At 47.6% G+C, this 27516-nt stretch overlaps 1 protein-coding gene and 1 long non-coding RNA gene across 8 annotated transcripts in view; one reads left to right on the plus strand and one right to left on the minus strand.

Annotated features, from left to right (window-relative positions):
* LOC136794072 (uncharacterized) overlaps positions 1–27516 on the plus strand; it is a 321393-nt gene that overhangs the window by 164320 nt on the left and 129557 nt on the right. The window lies entirely within an intron of this gene.
* Positions 949–27516, minus strand: part of ATF3 (activating transcription factor 3) — a 52058-nt gene continuing 25490 nt past the window's right edge. Inside the window, exons 1-4 of one of the 6 annotated variants that reach the window (XM_067032065.1) lie at positions 13599–13864; positions 7442–7685; positions 3597–3704; positions 949–2408 (exon numbers count right to left, since the gene is read on the minus strand). In XM_067032065.1, the coding sequence (XP_066888166.1) occupies positions 2211–2408; positions 3597–3704; positions 7442–7681 (546 nt within the window). In that variant the 5' untranslated portion in view covers positions 7682–7685; positions 13599–13864 and the 3' untranslated portion in view covers positions 949–2210. The other 5 variants (XM_059076318.2, XM_067032052.1, XM_059076310.2 and 2 more) reach the window with 5 other exon arrangements.

Genomic DNA, 27516 nt, shown 5'->3' on the forward strand with positions numbered 1-27516 from the left:
CAGCCTGTGAGTGTTACATATGTGCACAGGGAAAGAGCAAGGGACCCTGGTTCTGTTCCAGACCTAAGGAATCATATGCTCTGGAGATTCCAGAAAATTAGGTGGACTGTTTTCTTTGAATTATCACACCTATCCTGTCTAAAGTTATACTCTCTCTTCCTCTCCATCCTCACTGCCATTCTTTTCCAAATTTGAAATAACCTATTTGCAACAATGAGACACAAACTTGGACGTTATAAGAGATGTAATTCAAGTGAACACGAGGAGTTCTGTGACAGTTTGTAAGGTTCAAGTTGAGCAACAGGTGTACATTTTAGGCTTTTGTATATTCAGAGAAACCGGTAGTTGAGGTATTCAGATTTTATATCAAAATTCTATCTTTCTAAAATAAATTTATTTTATTTATTTTTGGCTGTGTTGGGTCTTTGTTGCTCTAGGCTTTCTCTAGTTGTGGCGAGCGGGGGCTACTCTTCATTGTGGTGCGTAGGCTTCTCATTGCAGTGGATTCTCTTGTTGCAGAGCACGGGCTCTAGGCACACAGGCTTCAGTAGTTGTGGCGCATGGGCTTAGTTGCTCCATGGCATGTGGGATCTTCCTGGACCAGGGCTCGAACCCATGTCCCCTGCGTTGGCAGGTGGATTCTTAACCACTGCGCCACCAGGGAAGCCCCCGAAATTCTATCTTAATATCAAACAATCTAAAGGATATGCTTGCTGTTGTGTCCTAGGGTTTGTCAATGAGAAATTGAGTGTCACAAACCACAGACTGAGGAACAGGATTGAAAGTCAAAAATCTCACCTAGTGGCACCCCAGAGAACAAAGAACAACACCTGCAGAATATTTAAAGCTCGAGACCACCCCCTACACTACCGTCTCCAAAGGAGAGGGGAGAGGAATGGTTAGATCTCAACAACCACCAATTTAAAAGAACACAAACCAGCACAACACTTAAGTTCACCATGTCTTGGTTCCAATATTTATTATATTGACAGGTTAGGAATACTAGGATAAATAAGTAATATCTTCTTTTACAGAAAATTGTAATGATACTACTGAGTAGGATTAAACACTCTGAGGATTTCACAGAAATGTCAGAATTTAAACAGACAGTAGCCAGAGTCCTCGTGGCCAGTGTGAGTGACTGTCTCACAGCTATAAATGCTCTGGGCCCGATTTCTACAAACATCTGCATGACAGAAACAATGCCATTACATCTAATAATGCTAAAGCCTAGGCATCACCTGGCTTCAAATGCGTCTCCACTGATTGTGGTTTTCAACCGCAAGAAAAGGAAAATGGAATATTCTTTGGCTCTTCCGGCCTAGAAAAAATTCCTGACCTAAGTCACTGAGCAGAGAATCCTAACCCTTCGGAAGCTGGACCCTGTTTCTGCTTTCTTCCTGTGACATTATAACTGAGTTTGCAACAGAGGACCTGTGTTAATGCTTGGGTGCCAAGGGGAAGAGGCCTTCTCTGTTGGCGCAAAACTGCACTCAGTCCAGGCTGGCACAATTCTGTTCTCCTGGGGCTGACAAGCTCTCCTGGCCACCTGAATACTTTGCAAGGCACTGCACATGCTGATAGCCCCCTCAAATTCTCAGAAACCAGATCTGAGGAAAGTCACGAGAAAGTCACAGTGGTGTTGTGTGGCACAAACATCAGAAGAGCACAACGCCTAGTTTTGAAACGAATGCCTTGCACACGGTAATTCCTGTACAGAACAGCATATTTGCTAGAAAGCACAACCCTAGCCATCACACAACTTCACAAAATGCCATTCTCACTCCACATCCCCTGCAAGTGACAGTGGCAGCGGCAGCAGAGGAGGTGGCCCCACCCCACCCACCCAAGGTACAGATGCTTCTTCTGCATGAATCCTAATGGTGGGAGACCTGGTTTTTGCAGAATCCAGATGAAAGGCAGGCAGGACCCTAACCAGGGGCCATCTGGAGAATCCAAGGATGGCCAAGATGTTAAGGCGTAAATTCTGGAGTTGAGGAAAAAGATGCCCTCGGTGCCCTTGTCCAAAGTCCACTCTGGGGTAGAGTGGAAAGGCCTGGCTGAGTCACTGAGGGCCCTCTCGCCTTGATGGTTCTTTGCTGCTGGGATTCAAGAGGTGCACAGAAAGTCAGATCTCCAGTGGCTTCAGGGTTTCGGATGTAAAAGGAGGATTCGATGAGGACTCCGCAGTTGCCCCATACCATGGCTGCTTAGCTCTGCAATGTTCCCTCTTTTATCTGTTGGATGAAAAGATTTCTCTCATCTTCTGGAGTCCTCCCATTCTGAGCCCGGACAATGCAGGTGGGCCGGTGCAGGTTGAGCATGTATATCAAATGCTGCTTCTCATTCTTGAGCTCCTCGATTTGGGCCTTCAGTTCGGCATTCACACTCTCCAGCTTCTCTGACTCCTGGGGGACAAGCAGCAGAGGGGTCAGGAAGGGAAGCCACGGGCCAGTGAGGAGCGGGGTGGCCTGCTGGTGGCCCCTGGGTGGCAAGGGGTAACAGCAGGGACATGTCGGGGCTCATCAAGCTGGGAGTGGCTGCTGGCTCCCTGCTACAGTGCCCCACAAAGCTGGGACAGCAGCATTAGGTTTGGGAGTATCCAGAGCCTGGAGAAGCCTTTGAACTTCGAGGCTCCTTCAGAGATGCCTTGAGTTTCCACTCAAGGTTGAGGCAGGTTGTGACCCTAATAGTAACGAAACAGCAATAGAAGCAACGGCAAAGAGATCTCCTTTGCACAAGTACAACAGCCCATGGGCGGGTCTTCTGGACCCAAAAGGGCCTTGGGGACTGGAAGGCAATCCAGACTCATGGTGCTTAGTCTTCTGTGAGTCACTGATTTCACTGAGAAGCTCATCTCCCCAGAGAGAATGTACATAGCAATAAAGCAAAATGTCTTAATTTTCACTGACCCCCTGAAGCAACTGACAGAGCCCTTGGGGACCTGTGGAACCTGGGTGAAGACTCTGCCCTGGCCTGTCTACACTTGGGAGAGGGGACACAGCCACTGGGAACACCGCATCACGGCCTGCTTCACCTGCCCGCAGATGCCGTGGCCACTGGTGCTTCTCCCTTCTGGAAGGGCAGCCGGCTGGGAGCACAGACTATTGGATGCACCAGGGAGAAGGGCTGCAGAGTTAAGAACGAGAGAGGAATGCAAGGAAAGTGTAACCTCTGCCTGTAGATTAAGGAAATAGCTTGTTTGAAGAGATTAATTAAAGGCTTTTCACAGTGAGCCAAATGAGAGGTGGCAGCTTCCTTTTCTGAGGAAAATGGGCGAGTGAAGCCTCTTTCACTGGACTGACATATCCCATAGCCCGGAGGCTTCTGGATGTGTATGGACCGGCCGAGGGGGAATATGGGCACCAGATGATCTTGTGGTTTTTAATTCACACACCTGCTTCTTACACATCCAGAGTCACATTCATTGTGCTAACAGCTTTACTACTTCGTCGTTCTGCAACTGGCATTTCTGCTACCAGATACAATGCCCTTCCTGGGAAAGCACTTCTGGGCAGGGGCTTTCAAACTCCCCTTCCTCACGTGACGTGAGGTTGGCAGGGCAAGAGGAAGGAGCAAGGCACACAGGCACTCACTTTCTGCAGGCACTCTGTCTTCTCCTTCTTCTTGTTTCGGCACTTGGCAGCTGCAATCTTATTTCTTTCCCGTCGCCTCTTTTTCCTTTCATCTTCTTCAGGGGCTACCTGTAAAATTCAAGAGGCACAAGCTTAATGGGAGGCTAGAAATTCAGTCCACCTCAAATACACTGCCTTTTATTTCCAGCTAAAACTGACAAACCGGGGCAGCCCTAAAGAATTCGGGAGAAGTAAAGCCCTAGACTTTCACGTGAAACCTCTACACACACACACACACACACACACACACACACACAAGAATGAAAAATCAAAGAACAGTTAAAATTATATTGGCAATATTAGTAAATTAAATTTATTTTACTTTTAAAAAGCATTTGTATTTTAAAATAGGAGTTTGATATTCAAAGTGATAACTATTGGTTATCAACTAGAGCAAGAAACAGATTTTGTTCAGTAAATATGTCCTTTCCCCTAGAACCAGGAATGACCTCAGGAATAACACCTTGCCACCCATTCCCCCTGCCTCTTCTTCGATTCGTCTCTATCTTCACCTGGAACATCATCATAGCACCTCCTTCCTAAATTCAGGAGAAGCCCGTGCACCTCCTGGAGAAGAGGAACCCAAGCCTATTCCCCAACCAAAGTGGCGTTATCAGCCCATGGCTTGGTGCCACCTCTGGGTGGAGAACCAGAACCATCCATTGATTCATCCAACAAGTTGATATTGATCTCTTCCTCTGTGCCCCACCCTGAGCCAGCCCTGCGATCCTCAGAGAACAAAACCCTGTCCTGCTTTACCATCTGGTCCTCTGTGAAGTTCACTCTGATCCTGACTTTGCCTAAGAACTGATGGGGAACCAGCAAAGTCTGGCTGCTGGACTTGGCTCAGAGACCAGAGTCCAGCGGGAGTGAAGCACTCACAGTGAGCAGAGTCGGTGATGGTTTAGGCCACTAATGTCAGAACTCTGTCATGTCACTTGTCACTGCTCCAGACAGCAGGAAAGGCCATGGGAGCCTCACCGCAAATCAAAGAGATCCTGAGACGCCACGATCACCTCACCTCTGACTTTGGATTAGATGACACTGACTTAAGGTTGGGCTGAGATAGAGGCTTCACAATGTAGGGAAACAAAGCCCAAGGGGGAAATACGATGAGAGGCATTTCTACCTTTTATGTCTTGGATCCCAGAACCACATAGGCAGACATTGGGTTTAGATTAAACTACCTTTGAGTCTCAGCTTCACTGCCTATTAGCTGTGAGACCATGTGCAAGTTACTATGCTCTTTTAAGCCTCAGTTTCCTCATTTGTAAAATGGGGTCAATAATCTTACCCACCCAATAGGGTTGTGATGAGGGTCAAATTAGTTACTTTGTAAAGCTCTCTGCACAGGGTTTAGGTGCTATGGAAGCTTTAGTTATTATCATCATTAACCTCATCATCAATGTCTTCATTAAGAATTCAGCAAATCTAGAATTTCCTTTGCAACTAACTCTACAGATATTTTTGGATAGGGGGGAGGATTCAAAGTATTCTCATCAGAGGAAGTACTTGAAAGTAGAGCAAATCTCAGAGTCACAAACTGTCAGACATGGAAAAGCCTTTTTGAAGGCCATTTAGATCAATCCCCTCACTTATTGATGTGCAAATGAGGTACTGAGTGGCCAAAGTAATGTGCCAAGGGAAGCCCAGGAATCACCAGCTCATGGTCAGCAGACCAGTAGGCTACAACACTGGATGTAAAACCCAGGCTTGTGGCTCCCAGTCCTGTGTCCTCTCTTGGCCACAGCTGCCTCATTCCACCATGCTGTGTTCCCAGAGGTGCCTGGGATCTGGGGAGGAGGCTCACGCTGACCAGACACACAGGGTGCCTGTGGGTTTCACAGGCTCAGTGCCTTAAGTGGAGAATTACAGCCACCAAGGAGACCAGAACATTCAGCTAGGTCATTTGGTGCATTCTCTTCCCAGTAGAAAAATTTACTTGTTAAACTGACCTAAGATCAGAAGGTCACTTGATGAACAAAAAATCACAGTACATGAGTTGGATGACTTTTAAGGAGTGCTTCCATGAAGCTGGCTGCCTGCTTCTTCCTCTGGAGAGCCCTCCAAATATCCCTCCAAAATGCTTTCCTTCCTTCCATGGCACCCCACTACTTCCACTGCATCCTGTAATTTCAAGATTTAATTAGAAAAAATTTTTTTAAAATTTTGTCCTTGAGTGTCCTATGTTCCACCCTGCACTTTCCAATATTGGACTGGGCACCAGTGACTTGCCCTGAGGTTAACTGGGGTACAGCCAATGCCCCTAATGCTGCCTTAAGGATATAGCATCATATAGTAGTCCTGCCTACCATTCACTGAATGCTAACGCTCTCAGCCAGGCCCTCTGCTAGACCCTTAACAAATGCCAAACTCAGTTCTTTTCTGGCCAGGTCCACTACTTCTTGCCTAAAGGCAATGATCATGCCAGTTAAGTGAGCTTGAAACACTCCCATCTTTCATCCATGAGGGGGAGGCCAACAAAACAGCTGAGACCTCAGCTCTGAAGTCCTTGAACCACCACAGCATTGCCAGCAAGCACCTCCCAAACTTCTCACCATGCCTGTTACTCCAGGTGCCTTATAAAAGGCTGCCGAGTGGAGAACAGCACAAGTGTCAGAGACAGAAGTGAACTTGGAGCAGAACCTGTACCGAGGCTGTGAGCATGGCCGACTGGTCCTTGTGCCACAGCCTGGCCACCTGGGTTCTCATAGTGATGAAAACAATCACCACACTCTCTTCTTCTTCAGAACAACTGGACACAGAAGGTGATCTCATACAGACTCATGGCTTTCAATACCATCCATATGCTGATGGCTTCCAACTCTGTATCTCTGGCCCCGACTCCCCTCTCAGCTCCAGACCCACGTATCCAACTGCCTCCTTCACACCTCCGCTGGGGCATTGAACAGGATGGACGCCTGTTCTTGTCCCACCCAATGTCCTGCAGTCCCAACCTCAGCAGCAAATAGGCTCTCCATCTTTACTGCTGGTCAGGCCAGAAATTTTGGAGTCACCATTGACTCCTATTTGGAATCATACACAATGTATGACTGTGGGAAATCAGCTGTGCCATCAAGACAGATCCAGAAGCTGACAACTTCTCAGCACCTCACGGCCCTCATCCTGATGCAGACCCTCCCGTGTCGGTACCCTGCTTCTGCCCTCGCTACTACTGCCTGTTACACGACAGCCAGGGTAATCGTTTAGGAGTATTAGTTTAGACCATCATGTCGCTCCTGTGCTCAGAAACCCTGCTAGGGGCTCCCCACCTCACTCTGAGTACACGGTGTGTCTTTACAATAGCCTACGACACCCAACGTGATCTGGCCTCCACCCGTGAGCTCAGCGCCTGCCTCACTCCCCACCCCACATGTGACCCTAGCCACTTGGCCCTCCTTGCTACTGATCCTGTGTACTCAGCACACCCCTCCCTCAGTGCCCTTATTCTTGATCTTTTGCCAGATACCCATATGACCCTTAATCTGCTCCTCCTTCGAGTCTCTGCTCAAAGCCCATTCTATCAGTGAAGCCTCCCCTGAACTCCTGGTTTAAAACAGCAACCCCACTCCTACCCCACTCCCCTGTCCCCCTTTGCTGCTTTATTTTTCTCCTTTGCCTGTCTCTTTTATGTATTTACTTATCATGTGTGTTGTCTGTCTCCTCCCAGTGGAAGGTAAGCTCCCTGTGAGGGCAGTGATTTTGTTTTATTCATGGCCGAAGCCCCCTGCCTAGAGCATGCCTGGCGCATGGTAGGTGTGCAAAATGTAAGTGCAGAAAGAAAGGGCGCCCCTGGGAGAACCTACCTCGGCTTTGGTGACTGACATCTCGAGGGGTCTGCCGCTGACGGTGACTGACTCCAGCGCCGAGGACATCCGGTGGCAGAGGTGCTTGCTCTGGATGGCGAACCTCAGCTCTTCCTTGACAAAGGGTGTCAGGTTAGCAAAATCCTCAAACACCAGTGACCCAGGAGGGGACAGGCAGGGGACGATGGCAGAGGCACTGACTTCCGAGGCAGAGACCTGGCCTGGGTGTTGAAGCATCATTTTGCTGAAAGACACATCAAAACCCAAACTACTTCAGGGATTTGGGGGCATGGGGTCAAGGACCCCCCGCACCTGCGACCTCCAATACCTGAGCCCCACCCCTAGAAGAAAGGTCCTATTAGCCCTCCGCCTTCTGCTTTGTTTTCATTTCACACCATCCTCATCTTGAGTAAAACATGTTCTTAAAATACACAGCTCAGTGATGTGGATAAAATGCCTAGTTGAAGTTTATAAGAGGTGGCGTTTCAGGCTATTCTGAATTCACAAGAGCTATTAGTATTGGCTGGTGTGCATATATGCAAATGTAGCCTCAAAGAGTCCTGGAAGAGGAGGAGTGTTAAAAAAAAAAAAATCAGACTATTATGTAACCCCATTTGCAGTCTCCTTTTCAAAAAAAAATAACTTGGAAGGTATCTGAAATCAAGTTGAATCTACCAGTGAGTGGAAGTAAAAGCAAGGAGTGGGGGACCCTTGAATTTAGCAAATGTATCTCTGAAGCTTCCCCCTTGGGAAGTTGGATCCAAGTCATTGAGAATGAGGACAGTAACTATAGCAGGTGCATTTCTTCGCCCCAGTTTGGCTGGGGTGTGGGAATTCAGGCCACAAGGGACTAGAGCAGCCCTTTTTTAAGGTAAAAGTTGGTGAAGCAAAAGACCTCAGAGTAAAGAGGAGCTCAGAATTTGGACCTCTTTTGGGGAGTGTTGTTCAGCCCTGTGATGTTTGGAAGGGCTTGGGCTGGGCTCAGAGGGGGCCTGGGAATGGCTCTGGCACTAAGGTGTGGTGTGACCTGAGCTCTCTGAGTCTCAGCCTTTATGTGACAAATGTCTGGGAGCTCCTATAGCACCGGGATGGAGTCTCTGCTGTTGCTCTTTCCAGAGCCTGACCCAGCCCCTGGCACCAGCTTCTCCCAATGCCTGCTGACTGCTGGAGACTATCTGACTGAATACATGAAATGAGGAAGGGGTGGTCAAATCATATGGCCTCTGAGGTCCCATCTACCCCCTATCATTCTACAGCCCAGGGAAGACAAAGGGACAAAAAAAAAAAAAAAAAAAAAAGCTAGCAAGAAATGGCAGAAATAGTAATGGTTCCATGGTCCCAGTTTGGAATAGCCCTCCATAAATCTCCTCCTGCCCTCCAGCAGTGGCCATCCCCCCCATCCCTGCTTTCAGTTCTCCAGGGGTGATGAGTGTGGGGCTTCTCAGGGTAGGCAGCCCCCTTAGAGCATCCCTCTTAATCTAGGGACCTGAGGTCATTAGCTAAATCCAGACAGACAAGAAGCCCTTTGGCAAGTCACTAACATTTCACAAGTGCCTCCTTCATTCCAGAAACCTTATGTGCCTTATCTCACTTAATCTTCATGAGAACCCAGTTAGGTCCTAGTCCCATTTTATGGATGAAGTAACTAAAATTTAGACAAGCAAATAATTTGTCCAAAGTCATAGAGTTAGTATGAGGCAGCGTCAGGATTTGGAATTAAGTTTGACTCCAGAACTCATGCCCTTAATTTACAGAACATAGAATATTATTCTAAATTGTAAAAGCAAACAAAAAGCCAGAGCAAACTTTTCTTGAGGGTTGGGAGTAGGCATGGGGATGGGTGAGGGTCCTGGAACTGAAGTGATGGAGGGGAGACTAAGCAAAGAGCCATGGGGAAAATGTGAAATCTGTATTGAATTCCTGAGCTTTCTTTGCCTGGGTGCACACTCAGACTGCTGCCTGCATTCAGGGAGTATGTGTTACTGAATCTTTTATCCAGGAATTCCCAGTCTGGGGTCAGAACATCAAGATTTGAGGCTCACTTCCTTATGTGTCATCATCTTACCTCCCAGAGCCTTCTTTCTCCTCTGTAAAAGAAGTCTAAGAACAATCACCCTATTTTCCCAGAGTTGTGCAAGGCATTGAAGAAATAATACCTGAATATGCCCTGGAAAATATAATGCAACTAGGAAATATGTTATTATTGGGCCTCCCAGGGATCTGTCCAGCCCAGGGCTGGTTCTCCAACAGACGCTCTGGAGGGTCCAGGTGGGTGGGTGGTTGGTCACTGTCTTTGATCTCAAACACTTCTGAATACAACACCCTGACCTCTACATCCCCCCTTAAGATCCAAGATACACTGATGGTGGCAAGAATTCCAGGCCAATGAACGCCACCATTGTTGACTATTCAGAGAAACCCAGGAAATGTATGTGATTCTCTTCCCAAAGCCCTATGTCATGAGTCAGAACTGATATTCTTCTATCAGTTGAATCCTGTAATCTTAGGATGCGGGGAGGAGACTTTTCCGATAAACTCTGAGAAACCAGCTTTCCAAAGCCAGAGGCTTAAGATTCTTCCATGCAATTGTGTTTTCCCTCCCTTTCCAACATTATTAAAAACCCAGTTGTTCAGGGATGGAATTCAGAGCTACCACTGGGCTGGCCTTTGTCTGAAGGACTGCATGGCTCCCTTCTACACAGGCAGTTTGAATTCCACCACAGTTGAGTGTAGTTCCATTTCACCTCCCAAGTTTATTAATGAGCTTTCAGGGCTTGGAGTCTGCTGTGTGGGATATTTTTCCCCCTTCTTAGTGTAAATTCAGCAGTCCTGATGAAAGAAACTGAAGAATGCCAGTGGTATGGAATGTTTTATGAAAAGCATTGGGTTGGCTACTTCAGGATGGAAACAGGTTGTAAAAATGTTTAAAAGCCATTCAGAAAGTAAAGCAGTTGTAACTAACGATTTGGGTTTTTCCTGCACTCAGCTAAAGTTCAGTTTCTTGAGATACTTTCTAGTTATTTGTTGCCTCATTCTCTTAAAATGTGATCAGCCTAGACTCAGGCTGTGCCCCTACAAGAAAAATGAAGTTAAACCTTCAGTTTTTCAGAAAGTTGAGACCCTTGAACATCCCCCTTTGAAGAAAAAATTTTAGAGGATTTTCTGAGCTGACTTTCTATACTGAGCTTAAAATTGTCCAGACTTATTACAAAGAACCTGCATTTTGTTTCTGCTTCATTATCTCTAATCAGAAATCGTGTCATATAATCGGTAGTTTCATCATTTTCAAGAAAGTGAAACTTTACTCATGTATTTCTTTAACTGGAAATTCAGCTCCCAGATTTTATTTCCTAGTAGCTGCTACTACCTTGAATTTTCACTTTTAATTTTCATTTCTTTCCACTAAGCACTGCTCATAAGACATCTTATAGTAGGTAGCCAGTTCTTTCACTAACTTCCTGTCTTGGTCTTTCTCCTAGCCCACTGGAAGTGGGTATATAGACACTGCAGTTGTAGGTGTAAGGCTAGACATCAGGACAGAGGTGACGCTTGCAGGCCTATCACTACCACTCACACGCTGAGCACCCACTGGCATGCTTTCTGGACCTCAGTCACCTCATGTGTAAAATGAGACCAATACTGCCTGCCCCAGTTCCCTCCCAGGGCTGTCAGGAAGATCATATGAGATATGTGAGAGTGGATTTACACACATCCTGGGTAGCCATTACTACTGTGATTCCACTTTCCCCATTTCAGGGGGGACTCATAATGTTGCTGTCAATGAAGTTGAGCCCCATTAATCATGAATTAACTGGAACCCTCAAGAAATTCATGTCAGTCACAGACAGCTTCTTTTGCACTTTGACCTCTGGGCTCTTGGTGCACCAGATCAATTCCACCCCACTATTTGCTGGCCCCAGCTTGTCTCCACTGGTCTCAAATACTTGAGAAATGACCAGGTCTCACACATGAAACCATTTCCGGTTCCTGTCGTGTCCTGGCTGTGTACTTCCTCCTCCCCAGGCTGAGTAACACTTGGAACCACTGACCCTGTCCCATGCCCAGCCCATTTGAAAAGGGAAGAAATCATGAGCTCTATCCAGTGGGATAGAACACCCAGTATTAGAGTTGACTAGGTCAGATCTTCATTTTGTAATTGAGTAAAATGGGGTCCAGGAAGGTAAAGTGACTTGCCCAAGGCCATAAAGCTGGTGAGTGGCCAGCCCGGGCCAGGCTGTTGACCACCCACCTGCTGTTCATTTTGCTTCACCACCAACAGATTCAACACCGTGAGGATCAACCAACGAGGCAAATGGAGAACAGAGCCATTGGCCAGGTAGATGAAGGGTCAGTAGTCCTAGGAACCTGTACTCACCACAGAGGAGGCTTTGATAGGACTAAGACAGGGAGGGACTATAGAAGAAAGAGGACAATGGGGAGAAAAGACCAAGAGGGGGAGAGAGAATGGTGGGATTAAGATAGGAAGGATCTGGAGGCTCCAATAGCTGCCACAGGTGCTGGGTACTGTATATTATTCACACTGTGTGCCTCGAGTGCTGCCTGCGGTGTTACCTCTGAAACCACCCAGACAATAATAACTGCAAAACCCACCCCCACCCCAGTCTTCATCCAGGATATCCTCAAATAGTAGCATTATTCTACAACAAATGCTACATGCAAAACAAGGGGACAGTCATACCAGTTTCTCCTTCATTTAAAGTTAAGAGACAGAGGCCCCAAACGTGACCATCACCCACACTGAAACAGGTGCATTAAGAGAGCACCCAGTTTTGTTTTTTTTTTCTTGTCTGGCTCCATCAAGGGATTAGTGGCTCCTTTATTTGTAAGAAAGCATGTGCGATTTGGAAATGAAATTAGGGAAAAGAAAATGGTTAGAAGGAAAGGAAGTGATTTCGATCAGATGAAAAGAGGGTGGGGGGAGCAGAGAAGGAGAACCATTCCAGTGGAAAGAACGTGGGGAAGGGAAGAGATGCCCCACAAAGAAGTCCCTTTTCCCCCACTGCCTCGGAGGCCGGCCAGTGACGTCCAAGTCCCCTCATTCAAGTCACTCAAGTCCCCTCATTGGTCCCTTGTCTTTCAATTACACCCCCCTAGAATCTGAAAACCTTCGTCCAGACAGGGCCGTAATGGTTGTCCAGTCCAGCCACCACCTCGTGCCCGCAAACAGGCAGAGTGGCCAGGAGTGTCTATATGCCCACATTTCCCAGCTGGGGATATTGAGTGAGGCCCAGGACATCAAGTGCAGTGTAAGCTCTCAGGGTCCTGGCCCCTAGACCACACAGCCTGTCTCAATTATCTGAACTGGCTTCACACTCTCGCTTCCCCCCACGGTGGGTCTCCCCAGATGAAAAACAGAGAAATCCGAGAAATGCCAGAGGAAGAGCCAGAGCTTGAGTCACAGGTACGAGAGAAAAGCGTGTGAGAAACTTGGGACAGGAAGTCTCCGGCCCAGAAACTCGGCATCTGTGCCGGGAGCCCTCTCCGCCTTCTGCCCTAGGGCAGCCACATGAGCGCGCGCACCTCCGTAAACTTACCCAACTAACTTTCGCTCCGGGCTACCGGCGCTGCCCTGCCGCCCGGCGCTCCGGGGCGGGCAGGGCGACCCCCAGCGGCCGCGCGCGCGACCCCGGCTCGCCCGTTCCTTCCCCATTCATTCCGTTCAGCCCCCTGGGGCAGCCCTTCCGCGAGCCCCGGCCTCCGCGCCTCTCAGGAAGGCTGGGCTCGCGAGTGGCAGTGCCCGCGCACCGAGCAAGGGATGGAGCCGGTCGGCGAGCCCGATAGGCTCGGACACCCTGAGCACCCACCACCCGTCGACCGCTCCCAGGGGGTAAGTAAACGCGAGGGCGGAGAGGAGCTGTGCTCCGACGCCAGTGGAGGAGCGGGAGCCCGACCTCTCGGTTGCCAGGAACATTTCGCGCCCCAGGTCAAAAGAGAAAGTTAGTTCTTTGCGATAAAGTTTCTAAAGCGCCGAGAAGCAGTGGTGGCTGGGAGAAGTTCAGCCAGAGTTCTTAAGGAGCCAGAGGCTGGGGGCAAGTGTCGGGGGTGGGCGCAGGGGTCGGCGACTGGTTACCAGAGGGGCGCAAAGAGAATGAAAGCGAGCCACCCTTGCCGCGCTCATTCGGCTTCCAACGCTCACCTCCTGGCTCCACTCGGGGCGCCCAGGGTCCGGAGGGCGGGCGGGGTCGGGGTGGGGTCGGGCTGTTTGTCTGTGGGGCCGGCGGGCGAGCACAGAGGGCGCACAGCCGGCGCGCGGGCTGGCGGGTCCGCTGGAGTGGCGGCGCGGGGAGAGCTCTGTGCAGTGCGCGCCTCGCTGCGTGCGACTGTGTCGGGGAGCGCGTTGCATCACCCCTTTTATAGCCCTCGGGCTGGCGGCGCGCCCTTCTCTGGGTTACCAGTCCTAGGCTGACGTAATGCTATTAATAGCTTCCCCCGAGAACCAGCCGAACTAGGCTGGGCGAAAGCCGTGGTGGGGTGGGGGGGCGGGGGGGGAGGGGCCAAAGAGGAGGAGGGGAAAAGAGGGACCGGTGATGCAAGCTCGGGGAGGAGCCGGCCGGGGAGCGTTCTGCCGGCCTCGCACGCCGGGACACACGCACCCGCCCGCCCTCTCTCCATATCAGGACCGGAGCCGCCCGGGCTGGCCGCCAGATGTGCGTACTCGCCGCTGCGTGTTCCAGGCATGAGCCAATGGTGCCCAAGCCAGCGGCATGACTCCACCGCGCTGGCATCTCTCCCTCCGCTAAGTTGCGGAGGGGGGAGTTTGGAGAGGCGGGACCTGGCCGCTGCCCAGACTAGGTGAGGCTGGAAGCGAGCAGCGACCTTTCTCTAAAATGCGTGGTCATTTTCTGGCGCTTCGTGGAAATACTCCCTTCGTAGTCGAAAGCCTCCCTCTCAAGTAGGAGACGGGATAGGAACAGAAGGATTATTCCCCAGTGTGGGAGAAGTGCTCAAAGGTACCCCTACGGTGAACCCACACCGTTACCCGCCGGGGGTGACCTCTGTGGCGGGGACCGTGAGAAGTCTGTGAGTTAACCCAAGCGCGGAGAGCTCCGCGGGCACTGTGCGCCCACGCCCGCAGCCCCGGCACACCCCACACGGGCGCACATGCGGAACCGTCTCACGGCAGGTTGGGAACCCGACTCTGAGGCCAGGCCTAGTGGTAGGACCCTATGGGGTTAGGATTTTTTTTAACAACCCGAAAGCGTTTGAAATTGACAGCGATACGAACAAGCCCGTGAAAAGATGAGCGACCTGGAAAAATCAGAGGCAACTCCGAGAGGGTCTAAGAGTAAGGCTTGAAGCCTAGAGGCCAGGGAGAGGAGTAAAGAGAAGGTGCTTCAGTCTCCGCGGGCAGGGCGGGGCGCGGCGGGGGTCGCCTCGCTCTCTGGCAATGTTGAGGAAAAACCCGTCTTCGGCTTTCCTGTGTTTTTCTGCGCCCAGAGAGGATTGGGCTGGGACCGGACGGCCTGGAATGGGGACGCACTAACTGCAGAGGAAATAAGGCTCCTCAGCAGAAATCCTTTTCGCCCTAAAGCCGGTGGCGGGAAGGGCGGGGTCTCATGGCCCAGATTCGAGCCAAGCCTTCAGCAGAACTGGATTTGAACCTTAAAATCGATTTCCCGGTTCCGATTCCCCGACCTCAGCTGTCTAGGCTTCGAAAGCGGCAGAACCAGAGACCTTGTCAACTGCTCACGGACTAATATAGGTGAATGCGAGTGTGGCCAGCCATGTTTCGTTACCGCCCGGGAGGGAGACCTGTGCGCGCCCGTGAGGTGTAGGGGCACCTGCTTCCACCTGCCTTTAGGGAGGGAGACGGCCCAAGGCCATAGTCTGGTAATTTGGGGTAGGAACTAGAAGGCTCTCAGAGCCCAGATCTCTCCCTGCAGCCCCACCCCACCTGCAGTCCTCGGGTGTTAAGAGTCCTGAAGGAGGGGGGCTGTCTGTCTCTCTCTGCCTTACACACACACACAGTCCCGCACCATCGGGGAATCTGTCCCTCTCCCCAGCCTCTCCGATTGCCCAGCAGCCTGGCATAGATACCCTTAGAGTTACAGGTAAAACTGAGTCTCCTGCACCCAGGTTCCTCTCCCCCGAATCCGAGCCTCAACGGGACACCCCCCAAGCTTCGGGGCCCAGGACAACGCGGAGAGCCGCCTTAGAAGTCCCCCCGCCCCCGGCCCCTCCGGGAGCCCAGAGGTTCCACGCAGGATCCCGGGATGTTGTCCGGGACCTCACGGGGTTTCCAGCGAAGTCACACTGCCCGAGTGGGGCCGTTGTTTTTGCTTTACTTTTCACCCTGGTAACGGGCCTCGTGGCCTCACCCCACGCTCCTACACCCCGCCCTCCTAACCACGCACCTGCAGGTAAATCCCGGGCTGGCAGGTAGACCCCAGGGCGTGTCGGCACAACCCCTAGAACACCGCGAGAGCAAAAGGAAAGGCGTTTGTAATTTTACATGAAAGTTATTTGGGGGTTATCTACATATCTTTCCTATCTACTTGTCCGCTGCTCTCAAATAAATTGCACCATTATAAAGCAAAACAAGGAGATGGGGGAGAACACTTGAAAGGTACCCCTGACCCCCCCTTTTTTTCCTTTGTGAAATGCCTACAGGAATCTTTAACCAGTTTACATTTTAAACTAGGATTCCACCCAAGCCAGATTTGTGGAGGTTTTGGTCCTGTCGTTAAGGGGAAATTCGGCTTCGGGCGTAGGTAAACAGCCAGACCAGCCTCCACAAAACAATGCACGAGAAGGGCAATTGAGACAGAGAAGTTCACAACCGCTGGTATTACCGTGGTACCTCCCGTTCCTCGTATTAAATCTGCTTCATTCTAATAATTCTTGGTTTTGAATCCCCAAGTCACACCTGGATAGAAATGCTGTCAGCTGTGCGCAGAAGTCTGAGTCTCGCTCTCCCACTGAAACTCCAAAAGCGATAAGAATCTTGATAGAGAAGTAAGTCCACCCCCTTGTGAATGAGACTCTTATCCAAGGAAAACAAAAACGGCCGCTGCCTGCCTCCCTGCCTCCAGCCCCCAGGAGAGCTGTGAAATCTGCCTAATCGGAAGAGAGACTGGGAAAGAGCAGGGAGAGGGAATAGCCCCAAGGTGTGTGCCCCCCCCCCCGAGGCGTGATCAGTATGCGTTTTGTGCGTCCGCATTTTACCCTGACTTTGGACCCACCGTTGTCCAGCCTGCACACCCGGTATCATCTAGAGGAGGGGCAAGAAAAGCGTCCCAGACCAAACTGCTTCTCTACACAAAGGCAAAGAATGCCTCTCCCCTCTCTGAGAAGCAAGCCCTGGGTAGGGTTATTTCAGGGGTTAATCCTCAGTGAAAGAGGGTTAAGCAGAGACTTGAATATTGCTGAGGTTTTATGCTGGAGAACTGCCTGGGGAATCTACATTGAGACCAGCCCCAGTATGTTTTGCTGAGTGAGATAAGAATTGGAAACTTCATGTTGGGGCATGTGCAAAAGGAAGGAAAAAAAGTTAAAAGGGGAGGGGATGGAACTAGGCAGCTAAAAACAGCCCACTGTGGCAACCGAATCTCAACATCAAAACATTGCAGGGAGCCAAAAGAGGGAAAAAAAAAGTTCAAGCGATATTTAAAGGTTTTAGCAGTTTCTTAGTCCAGGGAACAGTCCCTTCCCACTCCTTCCCCCACCCCCATTATTATTCTTCATCAAACCTCAAGATTGTATTTGCTCACAGATCTCTAGAGAGGCAAGTGAAACACAAGTTAAAATCAATCAGGGTACTAGCAGCTCTGTCCTCCTGGCTCAACCCACTTCACCCCAGAAAAGGTGTGGGGTAGATTTTTTTTCTTCTTTCTTTTGCTTTCCAAAGCCCACACTTTCTATAAAGTGAATTTGAATGTGGGGAATTACTAATTTAAGAGTCTTCTTCCTCAGGAAACATGGGGAAGCATCATATAGTGGGCTCTGAAATGTGGAAGGTGGCGCTTTGATTCTGGACATAGTGGCTATGTCATCTTGGATAAGTCATTTCACTCTCTGTGTCTAAGTTTCCTCAGCTGAAAAATGGCCCTTGTAAGAGCATCTAACACATAAGGATTCACTGAGGATAAGGCACACAGCCAGTCCTCAGTAGTGGTATCATGAATTATGAATCAAAGGGGGCATGCTGGGGATACCCCTGAAATCTCTCCCAGAGCCCATTCTGTCCCCCTAGTCAGTGGCAAAGAGTTGTGGATGAAGTTGAGCTACATTCAGGAGTGACCATCTTCAGGGGAGTGGAGATAGGACTCCACAAAGAAAACAATGAGAGCAATCCCCATTTTCCTTCCACACAACTCTGGCACACATCTGGGGCTCTCCTCAGTGCAGGACAGACCAGTGCTAAGTGCCCCAGGCTAGGATCTGGGAGTGCAGGGTGGGCTGGGAGGTCGCTGGGGGGACGGGGGGAGCTGGGTTCTGGTCTGGTTCTTCCTTTGGTATTCCTGAGCAAAGGATCTTCCCTTCTCTAAGGCCCCACCTTTTCTGAAATGAGGAGCCCTGGGCTGATCTCTAAGGGTCTTGAATGGAGACCTTCTGCAGAAGCCATCCTACAAGTCACTGGCAACCCCTCCTAAGAGAGCTGGAGGGAGAGACGGTGTCAGGGGGAAGGCATTGGAGAGCACGAGGAACAGACTCATTTCAATCATCTCTCTTCCCCTCCAAAAACTAGAGTCAAGAAAAGTTGTCCAACTTTATTCTCAAACACAGCCTGTGGTCCTGATAACCTTCCTTTCTCCTCCTCCTCCTCCTTCTCCTTCTCCTTCTCCTCCCCTCCCCCTCCTCCTCCTTCTTCTTCTTTGCCTTCTTCTCTCTTAACATTTCTAGGGAATTTTACCCATGGACTTGGTGCCTTGCTAGTTAGGAGGGACTGTGAGAGGAGCACCCCAGGCAGAGAATGCATCTTTGGTGACCTTCTGGTGTGTAGTCCATCTTCTATGCCATAGACACCCACTTTGGACCATAGGACAAAAGCCCAGGTAGCAGCTTTTCCCATTTAAGAGTGGAGATCCTAGAGCCCTGGGGCATCCAATTCCCCACAGCCAGGGGATTAGCAGGACTCTGGAGACCTGGGACTCACTCGAAGTTTCCCCTCCAGGCAACGGAGTGACTTGGTGCAAGTCATAAACCCTTCATCTGTGTTCCAGTCCATAAACTTTATTTCATATTTAATATCGACTATTTAATATTGACTCCCCCCAAAGCGTTGTTGTAAGAAGCAATGAGATAACAGGTGCGAGAGTCATTTGAAAATAATTAAAAGACTCATACTTTTAAAGATTCCTTTGGGGGATTTAGTATAATTTTTTTTCCCAAATTATGAAAATTTGGGAAATGGGCAACAGAAAAAGATTATCTGTAATCTCAACACTGTTAGCATTCTGGTGTGTTTCCCTCTGATCTTTTTTCTTATGCATGTGATTTTTAAAAACAGAGTTGTGATTGACATTGCAAGCAGCTTTGAAATTTGCTCTTTTACTTATTACTCTGAATTATATGTGGTCCTTATTACCATAATTTTTTCTTCTAAAAAATGTTCATTTTATTGTGAAATGTAGCATACATACAGATGATTATAGAACATATATATTCATTTTAATAGTAAAACAAACTTCAAGAACCTACCATTCAAGTGAAGAAGTAGACCACCACCTCAAGTACTTAGAAGCCCGCATGTGACCGTTCCTGATCACACCTGCCTCTCTCTACCATCCAGAGGTCACCACTATCTTGACGTTTATTACTGTAATTTTTAATGGGCTGTGGTCGTGATATGATTTACTTAGTCATTCCCCTACTTTTAGCAGAGTGTTGCTAGAGTGCTGTTACAAATTTAAATCTTTATTTTGGGGAGAGGCATCAAATTCCATCATTGCCCAGGTTGTTTACGTGGAGTTAGAGAAAGGGTCTTGATATCTATCTTCAAGTGCTGCACAGGTCATAGTGGGAGATGGAAGGATCTCGAATGATCATGACTACCAGTGCATTTTCCTTGTTTCCTAACATCCAAACAAAAAACCCCTGCAGGCAATTTTCCCATGAAGCATCTCCTTTAATCCTTCCTCTCTCTATTTTCCCATCCCCCTTTATTTTGTTTGTCCACCTTAGAACAGACAGTCTAGTCTGTGGCAGGGGTGAGTAGTACAGAGGCAGAACAGCTGGAGCAACGCTTCTGCCTGTGCCCTCTGGGCAATTGCTCTCTGTGGTTCAGGTAGCAGCTCGGCTCTGGCATCTCTATGCCAACTCGGTGGCATGGACAGCACGGGTGGCATGGATGATGCCAGGTTGGTGGCCCCTGGAGCAGGTTCCTGGAGTCTGGTGGTACTGATTCTCCGAACTACAAAACGCCAGAGCCAAAAGGACCCTGGAAATCATCTACTTCCATCAAAATGGGCATAAGCATGTACATGGGTACGCCGTTATGCACCAGAGCCAGGAGATAAATACAGGACATCTTGCTGGAGTGTTTGTCTTAATATGTGCTTTGAATATTGTTTTATATTAAACAAATATGGATATGTTTTTTTGTTTGTTTGTTTGTTTGTTTTTATTTTTTAACATCTTTATTTGAGTATAACTGTTTTACAATAGTGTGTTAGTTTCTCTTTTACAACAAAGTGAATCAGTTATACATATACATATGTTCCCATAACTCTTCCCTCTTTTGTCACCCTCCCTCCCACCCTCCCTATCCCACCCCTCTAGGTGGTCGGATATGTTGAATTTAAATATGTCACACAAGAATTTTTAAGGAAAGGAAGAAGACATCAAATACATTTTGGGCTTGGGATGGGCTACCAAAAGTTATACTTCTAGGACCCTGGGGGGATTAGTTCCCTCTCTTCTGCCTTTAAGAGTAAAATGATATGAGCAAATGCTGTTGTGTAGCACTCACAGCGTTCCAGACTGTAGGCTAAGCCCTTTGCATAGACTTAATACCTGTAATCGTCATAACAGTCCTATTAGGTAATTACTGTGGACATCTCCATTTTGTAGATGAGGAAACTGAGGCACAGAGAGGGTAAATAATTGCCAGAAGTTACACAGCTAGTGAGTGGAAGAGCAGGATTTGAGCTCAAGCAGTCTGGCTCCCAAGTCAGGGTGCTTGGCCACGACACCTACTGTCTCTCAACAAATGCTCACAGGAAAACTTGGGGAGCTCTGACACAGTTCAGTGTGCTCACTGGATAGGTGGGGATGTTGAGCTCACAGAGGAAAAGTGGCTCTCTTACAATTCTCCAGAATCATAAATTCTTTTTATTTCATTGAAGTATAGTTGATTTACAATGTTGTGTTAATTTCTGCTGCACAGCAAAGTGATTTCGTTATACATGTATGTATATTCTTTTTCATATTCTTTTCCATTATGTTTTATCATGGGATTTTGAATACAGTTCCCTGTGCTATACAGTAGGACCTTGTTGTTTATCCATCCTATACGTAATAGTTTGCATCTGCTAATCCCAAACTCCCAGTCCTTCCCTCCCCCATTCCCCCCTCCTCCTTTGCAACCACAAGTCTGTTCCCTCTGTGAGTCTGTTTCTGTTTCGTAGATATGTTCATTTGTGTCATATTTCAGATTCCACATGTAAATGATATCATGTGGTATTTGTCTTGCTCTTTCTGAATTACTCCACTTAGTATGCAGAATCATAAATTCTTATACCAAGGGACTTCTCTGGTGGTCCAGTGGGTAAGACTGCATGCTCCCAGTGCAGGGGGCCCGGGTTCGATCCCTGGTGGGGGAACTAGATCCCGCATGCGTGCCGCAACTAAGAAGCCCAAATGCTGCAACTAAAATGTCCCTCATGCCGCAGCAAAGATCCCGCGTACCACAACTAAGACCCGGCGCAGCCAAAATAAATAAATCTTTAAAAAAATAAATAAACAAAATAAATTCTTACACCGAAAGGAAGCTTAGCAGCAGACTTCTGAGCCCCCTGTTTGCCCTTTGCTCCAGAAGATGATCCATTTGCTAAGATGGGGCCAAGGTAAAGAACAGGTGCTAGTGAGCGGGATGGACCACCTTTCAGGGGTGTCCTGTGCTCGTGGCTGACCACGTACAACATCCCTGGAGCTAAAAGGGTGAGTGGCAAAGAGGTGGGAGCCAGGGATGGCAGAAAGAACCTTGGATCTGCACTTTTTTCCTTCCTCATGCCTTACCCTTGAAGCTAACCCATCGTAAAGAACCCTGATACATCAGAAATGTCTAGAGACTAATGGAAAGCGTCATCTGTCAGGCCTACTTAATGACTGATTTGAAAACAAACAAAAAAATCAATGTGAGGCTAGGTCATATTTAGTAATTACTATTTACTGAGCATATGCTACATGCCAGGCACAATGGTAAGCACTTTTAAAAATACCCAGTATCTTATTTCATCCTTGTAATAACCTGGTGAAGTAGGTATTATCATTTCAGTTTTACTGATGAGGAAACCAAAGCTCAGAAAGGTTAAGAAAATTGCTCTTAGGCACTTGATTCAAACACAGGTCTGATTTCCTTCAAAACCTCTGTTAAACTCCACTATCCCCCAAATCTTAGAGAGCTTTACACATCCTTACTTTCCTTTAGCCTTGCCTTCTTCTTGAAAAGGGGCACCCCCGCTCCCTTTACCAAAGTCTTGTTGAATGCATGGAACCTTCTAGTATGCACCTTACCATACTCCTAAAGCCTCGGAAGACTCCCACATGACAAATTCCAGACCCCTGTGCCCTCGTGATACTATCCTGTCTGCCAAATTTGCAATTATTCCATACTTTGCTTTAACCACAGACATAAGCCCTGCTATTGACTGAGTAAACCGAGTAGGGCTTTTTGGACTTTTATTCTGTTTCCCAAAATATGATGAACTGAAATCATCTGATGATGAACTTGTACTTGAAACTGGAGTGGTTGAGGGTGGAGTGAGTCACTCCGGTGAGTTTATACCTACCAGTCAATCCTTCAAATTCTGTCCTGTTGCCAGATCCTGCGCTCAGCAGTATGTTTAGACATCTTGGGGTTACAAGGGCAACATAAGAGCATCCTTTGCCCTTGAGGAGTTTAAAATCTTGTTTGGGTGGCAAACTAAGATGCATGAAACAGTATCCAGCACATTGCAGTCACTATATATATATATATATATATATATATATTTCAGCAAGCATTTAATGGGCACCTACTCTGTGCTGGTATGTGCTGGGTGGTATGTTGGGAGTTGCAGATACACAGTGATGCTTCCCTGCCTGGAAGATGCTCACAGGGAGATAGACTAGCTCATAGGGAGATAGACTTTTGACAACAGGTAGGCTGATGTAATAAGGGCTAAAGTGGTGCAGGAAAGCTCTGCCCAGGAAAGCTGGCAAAGGCTGATAGACAAAGTGACTTTTGAGTTGGATGTTGAAGCTGAGCATTTTCTGGGCAGGGGAGGAGGGCAGGCATTCCAGGCATAGAGAGAAGCATCTGCAGAGGCAATGGGTACCAGAAAGTCAAGGACTGTGCCCTGCTCATCTCTACGTTCATTCCCAGCTCCTTGCACTGTTCCAGACACATTGCTTGGCCCACAGGCATGCAATGAGTGAAAATACAGAATTGTGAAAACCTGTAGCATGTCTGGAGAATGGTGAAGCAGCTGTTGAGCAGGTATATATGTGGAGGGGAAGGGGATTGGGGAGCAAGTGGGCAAGGAGCAGACTGCGATAGGCCTTGAAGGTTGTAATAATCAGTTTGAATTGTGTCCCAGGACAAAGGGGAGAGGTGGGCCACAGGGTCCTTTGGCAGCGGATGGACACAGCAGATGTTGTTTAGGAAAATTGCTGGTGCAGGGTCGAGGGGGGACTGGATGGAAGAGGAGGATGTGGGAGGAGGCGTCAGGAGGCTGCAGCACTGGTCAGGGGAGGCGATCAAAACCACATGAACTGAGGAGATGGTGGTATCCCACTCTCATATGTTGTTTATTCAAAATAAAAGTTATCCATGAAACATAATGCTCTTATGTGTGCTGAAAGCAAAGGAGCTGTTGGTCCCCTTGATCTTTTCACTGCAAAGTTCAAGATTCCTTTCTTAAAGTCAAGCTTCTCCTGTTTGAGGGGCTGTGCCTCACTTTACCTCATATATATGTGTGTGTGTGTGTGTGTGTGTGTGTGTGTGTGTGTGTGTGTGTGTGTGTGTGTGTGTGTGTGTGGTGGTATTATAAATTGTGAAAATTTTTCACAGTTCTTCAGTTCTCTGATCTTAAGCTCTGTATCTACAATCTATGATGAGGAAGATGATGATCATGATGGGGATAATACACTTTAAAAGCCCCTTTTCTCCTGTCGTCATTCCCTGTCGACCATGGGTTCTACGGAAGAGACGTGTACCTGGTCGCATAAAAGTTAATCATGGAGGAAGCCCCATGTTATCTCCATCAGCCTGGGACACACGTGCCTGGATAGACTATCTCTTTCCCTCAATTTCCAGCACATAGTCTTGGCCTCTGTTTCCTGATCTGAAAAGTTGCCATAGCCACATTGGATTACTGTGGGGAATAAATTCATTCACTTGTTCATCAAATATTTATTGAGTGCCTGCTGCATGCCAGGCATTGTTCAAGGTGCTAGGAAGACAGAAATGAGCAAGGCAGACAAAGGCTCCACACTGGGCACTTAGCAGATACCCGAACATTAATTTATCCTCTTACATTTAATTTAGATTAGATTAAAGTAAGGCTGGTGTGGAAACCCAAAAAGATTCTCAATTCAGAAGGTCCAGTGTTGTCACTTTCGCACTCTTTTAAAGAATTAGGGAAAAAATATTGACCTTTACCAGTTCATCGTCCGTGTGTTAGAGGGAAGCCAACATCTTCTTTTCCCTTTCATTCTGGCCTTGAAAGGGGAGAGCCTGGGAGAATGGGGACCATGTACTTTCATTCTTACATATAAAGCTTTAGCTTTAATTTTCACATTCCCCATAGCATACTTCTGCATTGGCTCCACTTCATGTACTGACATGTAGAACTAAAAGGAAGCACAAAATGAAAATGAAACAATGTTCCACCTGAGTCACTGTGTTTCTCCTTTATCACCAAAGCAATGTACTCCCACACAATTGAGGCTTGTTCTATTTAGGTTTTAAAACGTCATCTTCGTAATTAAAGCACACTATTATTGCTATAAAGTAAACAACTGGAAAACACGTTCTTAGAAACATCTTTCTGATTCATAAATATTTGGATGGTGAAGTCACAGAGGTGGAATGCTAACCTTGCTAACATGCTGATGATAAGGATCAGTAGACGCTAATATTATGCAGTGAAAAGTTAACCTTAGTCTTGGAGCAGAAAAATAAGGTGGAAAAATTGGGCAGTTATTTTGTACTGCTTAGTTGGAATAATATAGGTTTTAAAAAATAAATACTCTTTTCTAATGTTGTAATTCACTTGTATTTATTAATTCTTTTAAGGAGTATTTACTGAGTGCCAACCTCCTGGCTTGACACACCAGGTCCTTCTCTGCCCCTCTTTCCAGCTCAGCTGGAGCCACTCCCCACCAGCACTACAAGCCCCAGCCACCTGAGGCGCTAGTAGTCTCAGTTTCTCACTGAGCCTTTCACATTGCGACATTGTTGCCTGTGCTGATCCTTCTGCCTGGAATTTCCTCCTCCTCCCCACAACCCAGCCCTCTCCGCCTGGAAGATTTCAATTTTATTTTAGCTTTCAAAATTCAGTTCCAAAGCCACTTTCTCATCTATGTAATTTTAGTCACAACCAGGATTAGCTATGTAATTTGTAATGAAAATGAAAACATGGATCCCCTTGTTCAAAAATGATAAAGAATTTCAAGCTGTTGACAGCAGCGCATTAAACCAAGTGTGGGACCTTTAAAGAGTGGGACTGCAGATCACATGCTCATGGAGCCAGCCCTGGTCACACCTTTTCTGTGTTCCCATAATTCTTAGTCGATATTGTATCTTGGCCATTCAACATCTATCCACCCCAATTTAGGTCCTGGTTTCCCAGTTTTCCTCTGGGAAAGCCATTCCCTTCACACTCCTGGTCCATGTACTTTGAGCAACCAGTTTGCAAACCATGCCAGGGGCCAGGGTGATTGGTCCAGGAACGGGCTTGGTATCCAGTCGAAGCCAAAGAGCTGCTGGGAGCATTTGGCTGGGGCTGCTGGAGACTCACTCCCTTTCCTGCTGGACTTGAATGTGTGAATGCGGGGGTGGGTGGGGGTGGGGGTGTGTGGGCTGTGAGCCAGAGGTTGCTGGGGGAGTCACATGGAGCAGGAAATAAAGGGCAGAGCCAAGACATGAGACGCTCTGCTGCAGGGGGGCCTGCAACCACTTTCAGTTATCTGAGCTAGTAAATCACCCCTTTTTGCTTAAGCCATTTGGAAATGGGAATGGGTTTTCTGACACTTGCAAACAAGAATCCTAGGGAATACACATCTATCTGGTCCTTATACATTTTTGTATGTGTTCCCTCACTGTTCTATGAGTTCCTTGGGGGCAAGAAGCTTGTTTTTTTCATCTTACCATCCCATGGTCTTTGGGATAGTATTAAAATATCCTTTCAGTTTTAAAATAAATAGAATGATTGTGGTAGTGGATGGAAAAACAACAGTTGGTAACTTTATCTCCATTACCCCAATTTTTGTTGTGCAATAACTGGTCTTTAACATCAAGATATCTGTGGGCCCCTGCCACATTTTCATTCAGTTCAGTACATGCCAAGTCCAGGTGAGCAGGTGATAGGTTGGTAGGTAAATTCTGCTCACAGGAGCTGGCCACACTCTCTTCTTTCTCCTGAGGTGGGAGCCTGTGAGGGGCCTACAAAGCACATTCACACTCATTAGCTCCAGTGTATCCCATACAACCCTGAGAAGGGATCAGGGCAGGGAGAGTTATCTCTGCTTTAGAGAATGGAAGTTGAGAGGAGTCTGAGCAGTTTTGTCAAGAGCATCGCTGTCCAATACGATAGCTACCTGCTGCATATGGCCATTGAGCACTTGATTGTGGCCAATCCAAATAGAGACGTGCTGGAAGTGTAAAATACAACTGGGTTTCAAAGACTTAGGACAAAAAAAAAAAGAAAGAATGTAAAATAGCACATTAAAAATGTTTACATTAATTACGTGTCAAAATAATATTTTGAATATATTGAGTTAAATAAAATATATTGTTAAAATGAATGTCACTGATTTAATTTTACTTTTATTAATGTGGCTACTAGAAAATTGAAAATTATATATGCGGCTCACATTTGTGGCTTGTATTTTATTTCTTCTGGATAGATGATCTAGAGCTAGCTTCCTGGCTCATGCTCTGTTTCTATCTATAGACTCCAGCTCCCCTCTTCCCTCGTGGCCACCCTCATCTGAGGCTCTTCTGCCCCACTGTTTCTGCTCTTGTTTTTTCCCTCCATCCTTCCTCCCTAATAGGACAGAGTGTGTAAGAGGTAGACTGACGTTTTAAGCCTGATGCTTGTTGCTTTCTGCTAATTTATAAGGGCACAAAATAAGCACAACATCCACTTTGAACTTTGGAAAGTTTTCAAGTTTTTTTTAGTTCATATTCTCTGAATATTTACTTTGAAAAAATAACTTACCTGTATTTAATTTTAAAAGAAAAATAACAAATCCTAGCTGGGAAGTTACAATAAAACATATTCCAATCCTTGCCAATCTTTCGTTAAATTAATGAAGCACGTAGGCTACCTGGGATGAGTCTTAGCCTCGTGCATCATTTCCCCAGCCCCTATCTGTGAGGTCTGCTGGCCACCTGCTCTTCAGCCCCACTGAAAGCCAAACTAGAGGAAATAGATAGAATTCAACTGCGGGAAGAGGGCTAGATTAGACAGGAGGAAGACTTACTCTCGTGAGAGCTTAGCCATTAGAACAGGCTATCAAGGCAGGTGGGAGAGGACTCCTTTCAGTTAGATCTGTGTGGCTCTGAGTGGGTATCCATTTGTAGACTAACTGGATAGAGAGCTGTCTTGGGTAAAATCTGAGAGCTCAAGAATTCCTGGAGTGGCTATTCAGTGTCACAGATTGAGCAGGGACAATGGGGAGTTTTG

This window comes from Kogia breviceps, chromosome 1 (assembly GCF_026419965.1).
Source record: "Kogia breviceps isolate mKogBre1 chromosome 1, mKogBre1 haplotype 1, whole genome shotgun sequence".
In the NCBI taxonomy this organism is placed as follows: domain Eukaryota; kingdom Metazoa; phylum Chordata; class Mammalia; order Artiodactyla; family Physeteridae; genus Kogia; species Kogia breviceps.